General features: G+C 42.1%; 3 protein-coding genes across 3 annotated transcripts; 2 read left to right on the plus strand and 1 right to left on the minus strand.

Moving 5' to 3' along the window:
• The first annotated feature begins 3249 nt into the window (after positions 1–3249).
• Positions 3250–7980, plus strand: gmfb (glia maturation factor, beta). Its single transcript, XM_083540173.1, is given in 7 exon segments — positions 3250–3384; positions 4094–4190; positions 4816–4865; positions 5061–5153; positions 5156–5270; positions 5402–5475; positions 6385–7980. Coding segments are annotated over 7 exon segments (504 nt in total). The 5' UTR covers positions 3250–3381; the 3' UTR covers positions 6457–7980.
• Positions 7981–11668: 3688 nt separating this feature from the next.
• On the plus strand, positions 11669–16112 carry cnih1 (cornichon family member 1). The gene is made up of 5 exons (XM_083540158.1): positions 11669–11852; positions 12792–12860; positions 14412–14524; positions 14608–14751; positions 15056–16112. The coding sequence occupies exons 1-5, from the start codon at positions 11772–11774 to the stop codon at positions 15081–15083; spliced, it is 435 nt and encodes a 144-aa protein (XP_083396284.1). The 5' UTR covers positions 11669–11771; the 3' UTR covers positions 15084–16112.
• A 139-nt stretch (positions 16113–16251) lies between these two features.
• Positions 16252–18523, minus strand: cdkn3 (cyclin dependent kinase inhibitor 3). Its single transcript, XM_083540172.1, has 8 exons — positions 18243–18523; positions 18024–18106; positions 17817–17872; positions 17671–17715; positions 17336–17558; positions 17181–17212; positions 17003–17106; positions 16252–16730 (listed from the first exon to the last, which is right to left on the minus strand). The coding sequence occupies exons 2-8, from the start codon at positions 18101–18103 to the stop codon at positions 16638–16640; spliced, it is 633 nt and encodes a 210-aa protein (XP_083396298.1). The 5' UTR covers positions 18104–18106; positions 18243–18523; the 3' UTR covers positions 16252–16637.
• Between the last annotated feature and the right edge of the window lie 82 nt (positions 18524–18605).

An 18605-nucleotide genomic window follows, 5' to 3' on the forward strand; every position in this document is an offset into this window, starting at 1 on the left:
AAGAGCAAGAGTTGTTGTTTTTTTGGCCACATTCCGGTGCTGTTAAATGCCATATTAATAATAATTTTCTAACATAAAAACAGAGAAGACAAACAGTGGGCTTTGTAATGCAATAATGCAGCTGTATGTATAAAAAATAATGAAACATATTGCATTCAACTTATAGGATTCTCAACTCTAAGGTCCTCCAATTTTAACATCAAATAAACATGGCTGCAGCATAACCGCATCGATAGTAAACACATCTTGATACATGTCATATCACAGTCACAGGTCTTATTTTTAAAAAAAGACAAACATGGTGGCATCCATGCTTTTTTTTATGCATGTATATTGAAATTCATGTCACTTTAACATAATAGAGCATAATTTCCACTATCAGCAGGCTATAGTTGCTTGGAATTATGGTTTAATGCAAATGTAGATTATATAAATTTAAACTAGAGAACCCAGCCATTAGGGTTGCACAAGCCAGTGCACTCTTAGTGCCGGTCCCAAGCCCGGATAAATAGGGAGGGTTGTGTTAGGAAGAGCATCCAGTGTAAAACATGCGCCAAATCAAATATGCGGATCACTAAAGATAATTTCATGCCGGATCGGTCGAGGCTCGGGTTAACAACGACCGCCACAGGTATCGCTAGCCAACAGGGTACAGGTGGAAATTGGGCTACTGTTGGCCGAAGGAGGAGAAGGAGAGGAGGAAGACGTCTACAGAGACAGCGGGGAAAGGAGAAGTGTAGGAGAGTGAAGGTTTGGGTTGGTACTTTAAATGTTGGCACTATGACTGGTGAATGAAGAGAGGTAGCTGATATGATGGAGAGGAGAAAGGTAGATATGTTGTGTGTTCAGGAGATCAAGTGGAAAGGGAGTAAGGCCAGGAACATTGGAGGTGGGTTTAAACTGTTCTATTATGGTGTGGATAGAAAGAGAAATGGTGTAGGGGTGATTCTGAAGGAAGAGTACAGTAAGAGTGTAGTGGAGGTAAAGAGAGTTTCTGATAGGGTGATGAATGTGAATCTGGAAGTTGATAAATGTCATAAGTGCTTATGCCCCACAAGTTGGTTGTGAGATGGAGGTGAAAAAAAAAATTCTGGAGTGAGTTATATGAAGTGGTAGAAGGTGTGCCTAGGGCATGTAGGTGATTTTTCCTTGGCTTATGAGGAGCTGTATGAGAAGTTGGACACTAAGAATGGTGAAGCAGGAAGTGGATAGGATTAGTAATGAGGAAGTGAGAGCAGTGATTAAGAGGATGAAGAGTAGAAAGTTGGTTGCACCAGACGACATACCGTTAGAAGCATGAAGATGTTTAGGAGAGATGGCAGTGGAGTTTTTAACAAGGTTGTTTAACAGGATATTGGAAGGTGAGAAGATGCCTGGAAAATGGAGAAGGAGTGAGCTGGTACCGATCTTTAAGAATAAGGGAGATGTGCAGACCTGCAGTAACTACAGGGGAATTAATTTGATCAGTCACACCATTAGTTATGGGAAAGAGTAGTGGAAGCCAGGCTGAGAGGTGACCATCTGTGAGCAACAGTATGGTTTCATGCCAAGGAAGAGTGTGTCAGAGAAGTATGTGAGGGTAGTGCAGAACATGTCTGAGGACAGTGTGACAGCAGTAAAGTGTGCAGTAGGAACGACAGACTGGTTTAAGGTGAAGGTTGGACTGCATCAAGGATCGGCTCTGACAGGAGTCTCCATGTACTATGATGCTTGTAGATGATTTGTGGTGAGAGTAATGAGCAGGTTGAGAAGAGCCTGGAGAGATGGAGGTATGTGCTAAAGAGAAGGGGAATGAAAGCAAGTAGGAGTAAGACAGAGTACATGTTTGTGAATGAAAGGGAGGGCAGTAGAGTGGTGCGGTTGCAGGGAGAAGAGGTGGAGAATGTGGAGGAGTTCAGGTACCTGGGATCAACAGTGCAAAGTCAAATCAAATCAAGTTTTATTCATCACATACACATACATACAGTTTATGACATGCAATGAAATGCTTATTACGACGGCCCGGCATGAGGGAATAGGATGGGGAAAAAGAAGGCAGATAAATAAAGTATAAAAAAACTATATAAAATAAAATATAAGAATATAAAGATATAAAAGATATATAAAGATATATGTATGTGAGACAAAAGAAAAAGATGTTTATACAAAAAAAAAAGTAATGGAGAGAGTGGAGAGTAATGGAGAGTGTGTTAGAAAAGTAAAGAAAAGAGTGCAGGCAGGGTGGAGTGGGTGGAGAAGAGTGACAGGAGTGATTTGTGATAGAAGATTATCTGCAAGAGTGAAAGGGAAAGTTTATAGGACTGTGGTGAGACCTGCATTGTAAGGATTAAAGACAGTAGGATTGAGTAGAGGTGGAGCTGAAGGTAGCAGAACTGAAGATGCTGAGATTTTCATTGGGAGTGACGAGGATGGACAGGATTGGAAATTAGGGACAGCGCATGTAGTTGGTTTGATAGGGGCAGAGTATAGAGACAGATGATCCACTGTGGTGACCCCTAATGGGAGCAGCCGAAAGAAGAAGAAGAATTATTGAAGGTGAAATATTCTTGTTAATGTTCTTATGTAGTAAGTAATTGTGGTGTTTTACATTATGTAATTTATCAAGACACCAAACAAAAATTATTTTTGCTATGTTTCCACACGGACGGGATTACTTGCCGGGTGTGTTCATCATGCATATTTTGGTGCTTGATTTGAGACTTGGCGCAGTAAAACAAATATTTAGTGATTAAAAAATAACATAGTGTGTATATATATATATATATATATATATATATATATATATATATATATATATATATATATATATATATATATACACACACACACACACGTATATAAAAAATATGATATAAGCCCTAATATATGTAATGCATGTAATAATGTGATTAATATGAATGCATTACTTATTAGTGCATGATATTAAATAGAGTATAACACACAGAAACAGAAATCTATAAAGCCCGGAGGAAGTGACAGAAATCTATATTCTTTTTCTTCTTTCATTTGGCTGCTCCCATTAGTGGTCGCCACAGCGGATCATCCGTCTCCACACCCCCTGTCCTCTACATCTGCCTCTTTCAAACCAACTACCTGCATTCTCCTACCGATATACCCCATGTCCCAATACCCCATCGTCCTTCTTCCTGAAATAAGTGTTGACCACTGCCATTTCCATTTTAGCAAAATCTACCGCTCTTCTGCCCTTCCATGGGAGAACCGGCACACACACCAAACACGCGGGCCGAACCCCTCCCGTGTGACGTCACGCGCGCGGAGACCGGCGTGCTCCATGATTGGGTGATGCGAAGTCACGAGTCTAGGAAGGGAAAAGAAGAGAAACAGATTGAGTTGTGCAGTGTGAGTCTGAGCTTCGTCAAAATGGTGAGAAGGATTTTAATTCACTTACTGCATACATGTGTTCGTGTGTGTTATCCGGACCTCTGATGGAGTGGGGCTCAGAACACCCTGATGCGGAGATTGGTGTGTGTGTGTGTGTGTGTGTGTAAAAGTGGCTGAGCACTTCAGTTCCGCCCTGCTCTGTGTGTGTGTGTGTGTGTGTGTGTGTGTGTGTATATATATATGTATGTATGTATGCATGCATGTATCTGCGCGCGCGCGTGTGTGTATGTATGTATGTATGTATGTATGTATGTATGTATGTATGTATGTGCGTGCTATAACACGCCAGAGCAGAGCAGAAAGAATGAGACAGTAGTGTGTGTGTAAACTGTGAAAAACTATTTTACTGTGTTGTTGTCATAATGATTTTTTCTTGTTTATATTATTAATCATTAGATGTTGATAAGACACAAACACACACTTGAATTATGTTCAGATGTTCATGTGTACAATATGAATCACAGCATAGACATATGAATTTCATGGTTATTGTCAAGAGGGAAGTTAGAGGAAAAGTTAAGCTAAAGGTTACCAGAGCATACCAGAGCAACAACGTGGCACAAGAATTACACCCACCAGTGATCAGATCAAAACAGTCTCTCTCTCTCTCTCTCTCTCTCTCTCTCTCTCTCTCTCTCTAACTGTGTGTGTGTATGTATATATATATATATATATATATATACACATACAGAGTGAATCTTTAGTTGTGTGTGAGGTGGATGGAGACCTGGTTAAAAAGCTGAGGGAGTTTCGCTTCAGGAAGGAGACTAGCAATGCTGCCATTATCAGTGAGTCACACTCAGTTACTGCAGTATAATAATCACACACACACTCGCTATAGTTATCACACACTATAATCATCACAAACTCTCTGTATGTAATCATCACACACTATAATCATCACACACTCGTTATAATCGTCACAAACTCACTTTAATCACATATGCACACACACAGACACACTATAATCATCACTATAGTGAGTGTGTGATAATCATCACACATACTCACTATAATCACACACACACACACACACACACACACACACACACACACACACACTATAATCATCACACTCACTAGAATTACACACACTAGAGTCATTACATTCACTATAATCATCACACTCACTAGAATTACACACACTAGAATCATTACATTCACTATAATCATCACTCACTATAGATGTCAATCACTATAATCACACACACAATATAATAATCAAAAACTTTATAATCATCACACTCACTATAATCATTGCACACTTTATAATCAGTACACATATTCTATAAGCATTGTGCATACTCTAATCATTACACACTCACTTACTATAATCATCATACAAACTCTATAATCATCACACACTCACTATATTTATTACTCGCACACATTACTCTTCTGTGTTTGTTGCAGTGAAGATCGATAAAGATCGACAGCTGGTGGTCTTGGATGAGGAGTATGAAGTAAGTGTGTGCGCGCGTGTGTGTGTGTGCGTGGTATGCAGTTTTTAGTCTATTTATGGATTTTTATACATTTGGACATTTAAACTGCCAGCTGGTAATGTCACACATTAGCTGACCACTCAGCAGCTTCATTTTCAACATGCAATCGAAATGAGTTAATGTAACAAGTGTATGTGTGTGTGTGGTTGGCTATAGGACATTTCTCCTGATGAGCTGAAGGACGAACTGCCTGAGAGACAGCCCAGATATCCTTTATTACTTTTTTTTTTTAACCTGCACACACACGCACACACAGTGTGCAGTGGCTCCTTAACATAAGCACATTTTTAGTGTACAGTTATAAATACCAGCATGATGATGGCCGAGTGTCATATCCCCTCTGCTTCATTTTCTCCAGCCCAGTTGGTAACACACACACACACACACACACACACACACACACACACCCACACCCTCATTCACTCACTCAATGAACACATCCAAACACTGCCTTTGCTTCTTTAGCATGTCATTGATTGGCTGTGTGTGTATGTCAGGCTGTAAACCAGAGCAGCAGATGATGTATGCTGGAAGCAAAAACAAACTGGTGCAGACTGTGGAACTGACCAAGGTTAGTGCTAAAACATGCACATACACTTTCATGTTCACACAAAACATGTTTTATAAGAATGTATTTACTTCCACATGTGGTAGAAGCTCTGATCAAAAGCGATTATCTCATTTAATTATCTAATTTAACAATGATCTCCTTTACACACATGAGCAGGTGAGGGTTAGAGGCCTCACTCTGGGGCCCTGCCGTGGCAGAAGTTGTAATGTGTAAAATTAATTATTGCACTGAGGATTGACTATAAACAATATACCAATACTAGTTAAAAAATAAAATAAAAAAAAAGACACCTGCTTCAGTGGGGGTTTTTTTTCTTTCAACATTGTACATACTAAAGAATCCAAACTATAAAAGGACACATGGAATTATGTAGTAAACAAAAAGGTATTAAATAACCCAGGCAGTTAGAAAAAATGCAAAATTCGGACAGTGCTATTTTCCACTGTTCAAATGTTAATTCCTTGTGTTTCTTGGCCCAAGCAAATCTTTTCTGCTTTTTTGCTAATAAAAAAAAAAACGGTTTCTTTGCCACTATTGGGCCTTAAAAGCCTGACCCACGCTGAATAGTGGATGTTTCTATTTTTCCTGCCCCATGAACTCTGAGAAGCGTTTACATGGGCTCAAATATGAGGCCTAATCAGTGGTTCCTGAAGCTGGTAATTCTAATAAATGTATCCTCTGCAGCAGAGGTAGCTCTTGGTCTGTTTGTTTGAGCGAATGTGTAATTAAAATCCTCACACACTTTTAACATGATGATGATGGCGAGATGATTTAGTGAGAGGAAGCTTATGAAAATGATGTGTAGAGATCAAGACAGATTCAGGATCAGTAATAATGAATCCGATGAACCTGGATAAGTGTGTACGCTCTCAAATTTTTTGTGTGCGCACGCGCACATGTGCGATGCAGGTGTTTGAGATCAGGAACACAGAGGATCTAACGGAGGAGTGGCTGAGAGAGAAACTCGGCTTTTTCCGTTAAAAACCATTGTCACAGCATCGATGAACACAAGGTTGTACTCCGCCTACAAGAGGAGACCATCGTCCAATTAACACTAACCTTTGTATGTATGTGTGTTTGTTTGTGTGTGTGCGTGCGTGCGTAAGTGTGTTTAAAGAATGCTACAGAGATAACAGACGCTAATCCTGACCAGACTTCCACATGTCACAGAAACACCTTTAATTTTTTTCTTCTTTTTTTTTTTCAAAACAGACTATCTTGTAGTCTTAGTTGTAAGGAAAGAAAACACTGCCATCCACGACCTAACTGAGCATTCCACTTGCGCTGCTGTGTTCGACTTAATCACCATTAACCACTGCTGAAGAAATAAGGCCGTGCCCCAAACGCTGGTGTTTGGCACCATAGTGCTAATTACACTTAATCTCTAACCTGCAGACTGACATTAGAATCTTTATTAGCAGGGCATCATGGGTAATACATACCAAGAATACGCACTATTTGCACTCCAACAGCAGATAACCACCATCAAGGAACAATATGCCAGTTTGGGATATTGTAGTAAGAACACCATATAGTGCTGAACTCTAGTGACTGGAACAGATCCTCTGTTGTAAATATTTTTTAATAATTGGGGCACATCTTAAAAATTAAGACACTAAAGGAACAGATTGAGACAGGAAATCAGAATTCAGGAAACTAGGGAACATTTAAGAGCTAGGGCATTTAGTTAAATTAGGGAACATATGAGATATAATGAATATGCAAAAAAGAATGCATTGTATATCTGTGGGCTCAAATTTCCAACAGATCCCAAAGTGTTTTACAATTCTTCCCTTCTGTCAGTGTCCTTTAAATCAGAAAAGTAGATTAAAGCACATCTTGGTGGTTAGTGAGAGATGTCCAACGTAATTTCACTTTAGACTCTTGATATCCATTCCAGCGTCACTCTGCGTGTGATCTCTTCTTACGTACAGTTCTGGGTAACACAAACATGAACTCTGAAAAACAGGAAGTCTTATTAAAACAGAGCCTGTGCTCTGTAGGATTTGAGACAGAGTCGAGATTAGATGTAGTGTGTTGGTGAAAAATCTGATCAGATTTATTCACTACATTCCAGATAAATCACATGTACTGCCATAAGATGGTCATGTGGTTATAGCACAGTTATAACACAAATTATAATCTCCTGATGTACACATCATCCTCTTCTCTCTCTCTGTCTCTCTCTTTCTCTCACACACACACACTTTTATTTCCTACTTTATTGTCTACTACGATTAGTCAAATATTCTCTTTCTACATTCTAATAAAGCACACTATGTCCGTTGTATAACCTGTGAATGTGATCATTATAAACAAATGTGTGCGTTTCTTACCTTCCAAATAAACATAAGAATTCAGTATTTTGGATTCGAAATGTTTGTGATCTGTAGACTATTTCTGGGGGGGTTTTTGGCCTGTAATGTGTATGTTGGATATTTGTATTTTTCCATGGTTTCTACGCTGTATTCACTGTTCCCAATAAAACTCCAGTTCATGTCACAATCTCACTGCTTAATTATTCCCAACTCAGGCATCAGCTCTACATCCATCTCATAAGAATGCATGAAAAAAGTTGCTTCAAAAGAAAAGCTACAATTGTTTGGTTTTGGAAATAAAGGGCAATATATAATATATAAACACACGTTCAATTATTTTTTATTTGTATAGTGCTTTTATCACTGTTTTTTTTTTTTTTAAGTAGCTTTAAGATAAAGATGGTAAATAAAAAGGCAATATATTTTGTGAAAAAATAAAAGAATGGATAAGTTTAATGCCTATAGGTTTGTTACTTATAAATTTATTCCTGATGATTGATGCAATGGTGACTGTGGTGAAGGACAAACTACAGTACCTGAGATGGTATGAGGCAGAAACCTCGAGAAGAACCAGACTCATATGGGTAGCACCAAATATCCATTCATTCAGTAACAGGTGTTGAATTTTGAATAAACAGTCCAAAGAAAAGAATGATTAGATAGATAGACAGACAGTCCCCGAGTTACTATGGTTCGACTTTTTGATGTTACGATAGCGATACGACAAAATTGTACATATATTTATTTGTCTCAGTGTTAATATATATTTTTTTTTCTGTTTCAAACAGCAATTTTAGTAATAAGAGCTCCAAGTATATCTCCTGCTTGTAGTAAAAAATAGAAGAGGAAAGTCATCAGTTTAGAGCAGAAAATTTAAATAATAAATCAGCATGAAGCAGGAAAGACTGTCACAGTCATAGTACCATCTTCAACTTATGAGATTTTTTACTTACAATGGGGTTGTCGCAACGTCTCTCCTAAATAGAGGACTACCTGTATAATCAGTCTACAAAGTAAACAAATAGAAAAGGCTATGGTCATGAAAAGGCTTGGTATGCACACAAAAAAACAATACTTCGCAAGGCAGTGAGGCATTAGCATAGCATAACAAGGCTACAAACAGGAAGTGACCTTTGACCCTGAGGTGTTCAGAATACAGGTGAAGGTTTTCTCTGGTGGAGCAGAAGGGAAACTGCAGTCAGGGCTGTTAGAGAATCCCCCATCCTAGGAACACTTTAAGGTGTTTTCGAACGGGGCCTTCCCCGGGCTCGGGGGGGCGGGTTAGTCAGGATGGTTATTGTGGTTATTGTTCAGTCAGTGATTAGTCCAAAATATCCTCCAGGTTTACCCAACAGTGCTCCTCCAGTTCGTACCCCTCCCAGTCCACAAGGTATTGGAGTCAACCCCCATCTATGTCCCCAATGTTTTGCTGGTGGTATCCAGTTGTAAGGCTCACTTGAATCCCCAAGTCCAAATCTGTGAGGTGAATTGGGTTCCTTGATCCAAGACAATGTCCTCTAGCAGGCTGTAGTTACAAAAGATGATGGTGAAGTAATAGCTTGGCTGTTTCTAGTGGCGTGATGTGTGACCAACGGTGTTGTGGTCTTGAGAGTGGCTCAAGGAGGCCGTATGGTAATTGGCATGGGGTGTGGACTTTGGCACATGTGACAAATGTATCCACGTATTTCTTTAAGTCCGTCTGGAGGGATGGCCACCAAAAGGTGCTCTAAACCAGTTCAATGGATTCCTGGATGCCCAGTGCTGAGCGACCTGTTGTAAAAAGGCGTCTGCCTTGCCATTCCTCACGCCTGGGCGGTAGGTCACAGTAAAGTCAAACCTTGAACAGGGCCACTCATGCATGACTCCCTTCAACAAGTGTCTCCATTCTTCAAAAACCTCTTTGATTGCAAGCAGCTCATAATTCCCAATATCATAGTTACTCTCGTCCGTCATTCGTTTCTGTGAAAAGAATGCACACGAGTAAAGTTTGCCTGGATTACCATGCCACTGTGTGAGTACACACCTGATTCCACAGCTGGAGGCATCCACCTCTACTACAAAGGTGTAGGATTGGAGCCATGGTGAACCTTTCTTTAAAAAGCATAAAACGCATGCTATGCTTCTTTTGACTATCTTTCTTAGGCCTCCCCCTTAACAGGGTGAGTTGGCCAAACCACTCACTACATAAGTGTAATGTATTCACAAATAAAGCGGCGGTAAAAATATAATCCATCTCCACCCAATGGCGACTGATGACATAGACTAGTATGTTGTCGATGTATACTATGATGTAGGAGGTCAGGAGATTGTGAAATATTTAATTAATAAAAGACTGAAACACTGCTGGTGCATTGGTGAGGCCATCCTGCCTCCAGGGCCTCCTAGATGTAAAACTAGCCTTAGTTTTGGGTCCTGACAATAGGTAAATGTGGCAAAGTGGGGAGACCATCTTGGGGAGGAGTTCTATCTTACAGTTCCATGTGCGATGTGGGTGAAGTGACCTAGCTCGTTTCTTGGAATGTGGCCTCCAGATCATGGTACTCCCTGGGAATGGTAATCGCCATTGGGGATTTTGCGCTCTCTATTGAGGTGCCGTGGAAGGGCTAGGGCAGGTTCCGTTCCAGGCAGTGTTCATTGCACCTCTGGGACTTTTGTAGCGGCTCCCTATGTTCCTACGAGATCAAGGGGTTGTGGGCCTGGAGCCAAGGGAACCCTAGGATAATTGGTTTGTCAGGTAGGATATACAATAGACTAATCTCCTCCAGATGGAGCAGTCCTACACGTAATGTTATAGAGAGGGTTTGATTGGTGATGTAGCCACCAACAACTGGCCCAGTATCCACTGAAGTGATTTTCAGGGATGCATCACAAGGTGTTATTGGGAGGTGGAGCTCTTCAGCCACTTGGTGGTAGATTAAGTTGACAGCCTATCCTGTGTCTATGAAAATTTAAACACGGTTGAAGCGTTAGGTTTAAGATACCTGGGGATAGTACCAAGCTGGGCTGAAGGGTTGTGGATCTAGTTGTCCAGCTGAATAACTAGCGTGAAATACCAGGGACAGTGGGATATCTTGGCCCTTACATGCCATTTCTGCCTGAAGCATGGGGTTTAATCCTTCTCTGAAAACTGCTCGGAGGGCTGTGTCTTTCCACCAACTCTGAGCTGCCAGGGTCCGGAATTTCATTGCATAGTCAGCGGCTGTGTCAGATCTCTGGCGCATAGCCTGCAGAGCTTGTAGGAGGTGTTTATTCTCAGTCTGGTGTACCTTTAGCTGCACTAGGCATGCTGCTAGCATCTCTCCTTGGGAACTCACAAGGTTCTGTAGTATCTGGATCTACGCCTGATTCTCCGGAGGTGAAGTGCTCTGTAACATATACCCCCAACCAGGTGGAGTAGAATCCATGTGAGGTTTATTAAACAGTTGAAGAACTTAATCCAGGAAGTAGAGCCAAAGAACAGGAAGGAAGTTCGCTGGTCAAGAAAACAAGAACAACAACAAGAAGAAGCGCTGGTCCAGATCACCTTTCATATTATAATTTTTTTTTTTTTTTTTAGTTAAAATAATATGCGCATTTAAGTAAGTATATAAAAAGTACTAATAACAGAATTTATATAAATAAAAAAGGTTAGAAGTTGTATTTGTATCAAGTGCTTTTTAATTGTTTTGAGGCAGGGGGCCACCAATATAAATTTTGCCCAGTCCCTCCAAATGTCTAAAACCGGTCCTGATATATAGGAAATTGTATATTGAAATTGTAATTTGACTGTTGTTGTTTTCAAAATCTCGTGAGTTGATGACTGAGGTACGTGATTTTTTTTTTTTCGGCGACTCCCAAAGAATGCGCACGCGCAATCTTTCCAAACCCGCACCACCCCCTTCACCCCACGCATGCCCAGTTGCGCTCTTCGGCGTGAGGCGACAGCGGTTCCTGGGGTTAGCTTCAAGACAGCTAACGTTATAGCTAGCTAAAAGAAATATGGCGTTCACATTCGCGGCCTTTTGTTATATGCTCGCTCTGCTTCTCACGGCGGCGCTCATCTTCTTCGCCATCTGGCACGTGAGTAAAATATGGAGGAAACGAAAACCCATTGAGATGAATTGGTTGTGTGTGATGTGATGTGGCTAATGGCTGGGGCTCCGTGTGCAAGCGCACTTCTCTCGTGCACTACACAGTGAGTGGGAGTGTAAGTGTAAGTGCGCGGGTTCATTCTCCTTGTGTACTACATAGTGCTGATGTGTGGAATTGCACCCAGCCCGGAGTTTAGTGTTGTAACAATCACAATGCACCACATTTAATTTTATTTTTATTTTTCATAATAGCATAATAGTATCGAACACGACTTTCTGCAGATTTCACTCTTGTGATTGTGGAGTATTTAATGGGTTTATTAATTAACACATGAGTTCTTAATCCATCATCAGCCGGGTAACGAGGGTTGGTAGTCATTTAATGCTAGCGGCTAATCCTAGGGTTTATCTCAAAACGTTATAATCATGTTTACATTTCTGATCTCTCAAAGAAACCATAAATATGAATGAATTAGTTTAATGCCTTTTGAATATAATCTATGATTTTTTTAAGGGTGTATGTCTAATTAGACCCAATTAGTCTGATTTATTTATTTATTTTCGATTTTCTAGCATTAAACCGTTTCCTTCGTCAGTTCTGGGACCTTTTCATAATTATATTTATAATTCAATTATTTGTTTGTATAGAGTTTTGGGGGTTTTTTTGGCTCAAAGCAGCTTTACACATATAAAGTGGTTATAAGGTTGTATAACAGAAAATGTAAGTTCATTGCCTATACGTTTGTTTATCCCTGATGAGCAAGCCAGTGGTGACTGTAGCAATTATTCTCTTTTTCATATTCGCATTTCATTAAATCGATTCATTATTCTTTGAGTTATACTTTTCCTAACTACCTGACATGGCTGGGAATCGGGTGTGTTACTACAATCAACACAAAAAGCCCTAAAAGTTGTTGTTGTGTTACAGATCATTGCGTTTGATGAGCTGAAGACAGACTACAAGAATCCTATAGACCAGTGTAACACACTAAACCCGGTGAGTGTAGTGTGTGTGTGTGTGTGTGTGTGTGTGTGTGTGTGTGCGCGCGCGCGCGCGCATGTTCCATTGCACCCTGACTGGTCACTAGCCTGTGCTGAATAATACCTGTGCTAATCTTCAGTGGGCGCCGGCTTTCAAACACACAAACACACACACTAACCCCCTCTGTTCTTCTGTTCTTCTGTATGCGTTTTTATTTCTCTTTTCCGTCTCTGATCGACACACAGACAGTTGAGAGGGTGAAAAAGATTAAGAGAGTCAGGCTCGCGCTGAAGGTTGGTACAACAGATCAGCCGTGTGAGTGAGTGAGTGTGAGTGAGTGAGAGAGATGCAAGAGAAATCCAGGTGGTGATTGTATAGACTTTCAGATGCTTGTTGCATGCCATATGATTTTCATTTTGTCAAAGACTGAGCGCATGTCACACTCATCTGTGACTTCTGCATGCTACACACACATTAGAGGTCTTGTTACTTCAGTATTCAGGGGAGAGAGTAAGGGTATAGGGGTGGAGAAGAATAAGGGCAACCGGGGACAGAGTGTCAGGAATGGGGCAGACAGGGAGAGAGAGCTGGGTATAGGGTGAGACAAGGGACAGAGAGCTGAGTATTGGGGTAAAGGGGGAGGGAGAGAGAGAGAGAGAGAGAGAGAGAGAGCTGGGTATCGGGCAGACGGGGCGAGAGAGCTGGGTATCGGGCAGACGGGGCGAGAGAGCTGGGTGCGGGGGGACAGACGGGGCGAGAGAGCTGGGTGCGGGGGGACAGACGGGGCGAGAGAGCTGGGTGCGGGGGGACAGACGGGGCGAGAGAGCTGGGTGCGGGAGGACAGACGGGGCGAGAGAGCTGGGTGCGGGGGAACAGACGGGGCGAGAGAGCTGGGTGCGGGGGAACAGACGGGGCGAGAGAGCTGGGTGCGGGGGAACAGACGGGGCGAGAGAGCTGGGTGCGGGGGAACAGACGGGGCGAGAGAGCTGGGTGCGGGGGAACAGACGGGGCGAGAGAGCTGGGTGCGGGGGGAAAGACGGGGCGAGAGAGCTGGGTGCGGGGGGAAAGACGGGGCGAGAGAGCTGGGTGCGGGGGAACAGACGGGGCGAGAGAGCTGGGTGCGGGGGAACAGACGGGGCGAGAGAGCTGGGTGCGGGGGAACAGACGGGGCGAGAGAGCTGGGTGCGGGGGAACAGACGGGGCGAGAGAGCTGGGTGCGGGGGAACAGACGGGGCGAGAGAGCTGGGTGCGGGGGAACAGACGGGGCGAGAGAGGTGGTGGTGTGGAGGTAATAGAATGTTGTTTTGTTCCCTTATTTTATTCAACTTGATTTGTATAGTTTGTTGGGTAATCCTTGCACACACACAGACACACACTCGGTCTCTTTCATGATCTGCATGCTTCTCATAGACTGATGCACACTATTCACATATATTCTCACCCACATTATTGCAAAGTGTCTTTATGGTACTATTGGTGTTTTACTTGTCTGCTTCCACTTGTGAAGGTGTGTGTTTGTTGTATCTATGATTAATGGTAGTTTGTGTGTGTGTGTGTGTGTTTCAGCTGGTGCTGCCTGAATACCTGATCCATGTGTTCTTCTGTGTGATGTTCCTCTGTGCTGCTGAGTGGCTTACCCTCGCTCTCAACATGCCCCTGCTGGCCTATCACGTTTACAGGTGGGTGGGCTTTCACATCTCTTGCAACCAGTCGCAGTGCTTATTTTTGGACACATCTGAATAAGCAATATTGTGTGTTGCAGGTATATGACTCGCCCGGTGATGAGTGGTCCTGGTCTCTATGATCCCACCACCATCATGAATGCTGACATCCTGGCATACTGTCAAAAGGAGGGATGGTGCAAACTCGCCTTCTACCTGCTGTCCTTCTTTTACTATCTCTACGGGTCAGCACACACACAGCCACATACCCTTCTCTCTAAACAGTTTAATACAGTATAAAGTATGATGATCTTTCCTTGTTATTATTACAACCATGCTGTTATCCTGTCCCAAACCTCTAATGCACTGCTTACTTCAGCAGTATGTTGGTTTGGAACACAGCCTGTAGTGTTTACCAACACCAAAAATTATGGACATGTCTTAACACTGTCATGGGTTACACTGCAAATCACACATTAGTGAGTGTCAGGGTTTTATATGGGGACTATTGTTACAGCATTGTGAAAATGTTTGTGTGTGTGTGTGTAGGATGATCTACGTGTTGGTGAGCTCTTAAACTGGACAGTGTACACTAGAGCATGGATTTGGAATTTGGCCGTCTCTTCTTCTCTTTCTCTGTGCGGCTGTTTCAAACGGACACCCTGCTCTCTACTCCCTAATCAGGGATGATGTAAAGGATGCAATCGGCCATCGGTACAGCAGTGCATCATTTCTCATGCGCGCACACACACACACACAGAGCACGAAAAAGAGAATACATATTGAACACCATCGACTCCCGAATTTTCACCTTTTTTTTTTTTTTTTTAAATAAGTTTTTTTGTTTATTTTTAACTGTTTTTGTGCCAATGTTTTTTTTTTATATATATATATAATTTGAGGTGCACATTTAATTTTAATTTCTGTAATTAATGAGTGAAGTATGCACAGTAAGGTTAGGGGGAGGGGGTTGTGTGTGTGTTATTACCATTAATACAACACACAGCCTTGGTCAGGAACCTGTCAGCCACTCTGGCTCAAACCCATAATGCAGGGTGCACTAACTAATCAGACGTAGTTCATTTCGTTGGCAATTTGGTAACAATGTAGTGGAACTTGTGATGCATAGGCTTTTGTGAGAACGTTTAAGAGCTGTAATTAGACCTTAATTCTGCAGTTTAAAATAGAGCCAAAATGGTGGACTTTCTTGATTTTATGTGAGACTTCTGATACCACCATGACCGCTATGTTTGTGCGTGTGGGTTTGTTCTCTTATTACACATCCTCTGGGCACTCTATTCATGTGATTGTATTAACGCTGCACTCGGAGCAACATGCAAAAGTGTATTTCAGCTTCCAGCTTAGGAGCCAGGCAACCCCAACCCCCCCTCTCTCACTCACTCACACCCCCACTCACTCACACACACCCCTGTGGCAGCATTGCAACACACATTCTGGTGAAAATGGCTTGTGACAGTGTGCAGTGTTACACACGCACTCTATACAACTCACTCTAAACTCATCTCACACTCCCTACATCTGGTGTGTGTGTGTGTGTGTGTGAGCACCTCCAAAGAAATGCCAATAAAGATTGAGTCTTCTGAAATGTTTGTTTAGAGAACTTCCCCTTCTTTCCCTTTCCTGAGCTGAAAATGAGCTCTGTGTATGTGTGAGTGAATGTGAAACAGGTCTCGGATGTTAGGGTAATACTGGAGTCTCAGACAGAACCACAGACACCAACTGACTGGTTTTATAGAATTATTAATGCTTCCAGATGTGATCACACAGCTGTGTAAAGCACCAAATAAAAATACGCTCAGGCATACACATTTATTCCTCTGCAGTAGAACTGTGTGTTTAAATTAAATTAATTTGCATGTGTGTGTAAAATCCAGTTCAAGGTGCAGTTCAGATGGAAAAACTCCGCTTCAGACGTGATCCATTGCTCGCTATACAAAAAAAATAATTCTTGGCACCCCCATGTTCCACATTTACATAAAAAAAAATCTGTCCCATAATCCTAACAGAAAACCCCTGCTGTGTGAACGCTTACTGTATGTATGGCTCGAGCTCAGACCCGTATCACTTCCTGGTTAAATAAGGGTTGAAGGTGCAGGGTTTGGGGGCGGGGCTATCTGGAGACAGCTCTCTCGGAGGCTCTGGACTCTGTAGTTTCCTGATAAGCTGCAAACTTCTCCCGAAACTCGTGCAAAAAGTTGTATTGCTGTGAAGAAAAAGAAAAGACAAAGGGGGGTGGGTGTACATGATGTGTAGGAAAGCTATGTAATATGAAGCTGTGTGGCCAATGTTTGATGTCAGGAGGGGCTGTTATTAATGTATTTAACATGACATTTGATGAGAGGAACAGTTGTGTATAATACCGTGTATGTGTAGTAAGGAATGAGCTCTCCACTGGGGAGACAGACCGAGAGGAAAAAAATAATAATAATAAATTAAAATATATATATATATATATATATGGGGGCGTAGCCTCACTTTGACTGTCTGAATGGCTCCACGTCCCCTCAGCTCTCTCAGGATCTCGATGGCCTTAGTGGGAGTCATAGTACTGGAGAGATGCAGCAACAAACATGCAGTAACTGTAACACAGGTAAAATGCTCAGATATATATTTACATTTAAATTCTATAAACATTTAAAAAAGTAACACTCACTGAGTCCTGAGCGCCCCAGACCCCCATAACAGCTGTAACACACACACACAAACTTATTATTGATGATACACTTTCCAGGCTAAGGGATTGAGGCAGGATATGTATTCTTGGCCCTGCCCTCCTCTTCATTCATAGCATATCTCCTCGTGACTCACTGGATGACAGTGCGGCGCTGGGTGTGTAAGCAGTGCTGCAGCTCGTCCAGGATGCGAGCACATTGGGGCATCTCAGGGACACCTCCATCAGGAAAAGGCAGGTGGTGCACGCTGAGTCCACTCCGAGTGTAACTCTCTAACAAGCATGGAACTCTGTATCGTACAAGCTCTGCCCTTTCGCACAACACAAACACGTCCTGTATACCCTGCACATGCAGTTCACCTACACACACACACACACACACACACACACACACACACGCGGCTCACATTAACACAAAGGCATTCCAGAAACCCCTTCCAATGATTTCTGTGTGTTTGTGTAATAGACTTGCCTATGTCTTTCTCCAGGTTTCTCCTGATGTCTTTATATCTGCATCCTGACAGGACAAGACAGACAATAAAATCACCTAAATCATCTGAACACACACACACACACACACACACACACACACACACACAGAGTAACATCCTGGTTTACCTGGTAAGGAGCATATACCAAGGAACTGTGAGCACTCAATTGCTGACAAGGACAACCTGTACACGTACACACACACACACACACACACACACACACACACACAGACACACACAGATCACTTCAACGAAAGGAGTAGTAGAGCTGTCAGGTGTGAGGCTGAAATGTGTGTTAATGTTAATGAATGTAGTGGTGATTTTGTTTCCTTACCAGCAGATCTGTAGAGGCGTGTAGGACTCTTCATCACCATCATCCTCTTCCTCGGAGGAATCAAACTCATTGACCCTCATCACCTATACACACACACACACAGTAAAATCGTGTGTGTGTGTCTCTCTCTCATATAAGTTGTAAGAGTTGTAATTAATTAACATATTCTCTATGAAATACGAATGGAAGCCATTTATAAGATTAGCTCTCACACACAACCTTGTGTTTATTCGGTTTTGATGCAGCTAGCTTGTTAGCTTCCGGCAGCTCTACAGCAAGTCTATATGAACCTTGAAAGCTGGCTAACGTCTCGCTTTCGACAAGCCAACACCACACACTGGTAAACTAACGAGTAAATATCAACACGGCTAATTATGTTAATTATGCTAACCTATGGCGTTTAAATAATAATACATACCGATTAGCCTGTGAGCTCCTATCTCAAGTTCAGCGCTGCTGCTGCTGCCACTGTTTTGATAGTTTTCAAAAAAGCTCGAAGAGGACGGCAGCCAATCAGATAACAGAGTGACATGAAGACCCCGCCTACTCGGCCTTACTCGAACAGTGATTGGCTGTTTTCTT

This window comes from Silurus aristotelis (assembly GCF_946808225.1).
Source record: "Silurus aristotelis genome assembly, chromosome: 4".
NCBI lineage: Eukaryota > Metazoa > Chordata > Actinopteri > Siluriformes > Siluridae > Silurus > Silurus aristotelis.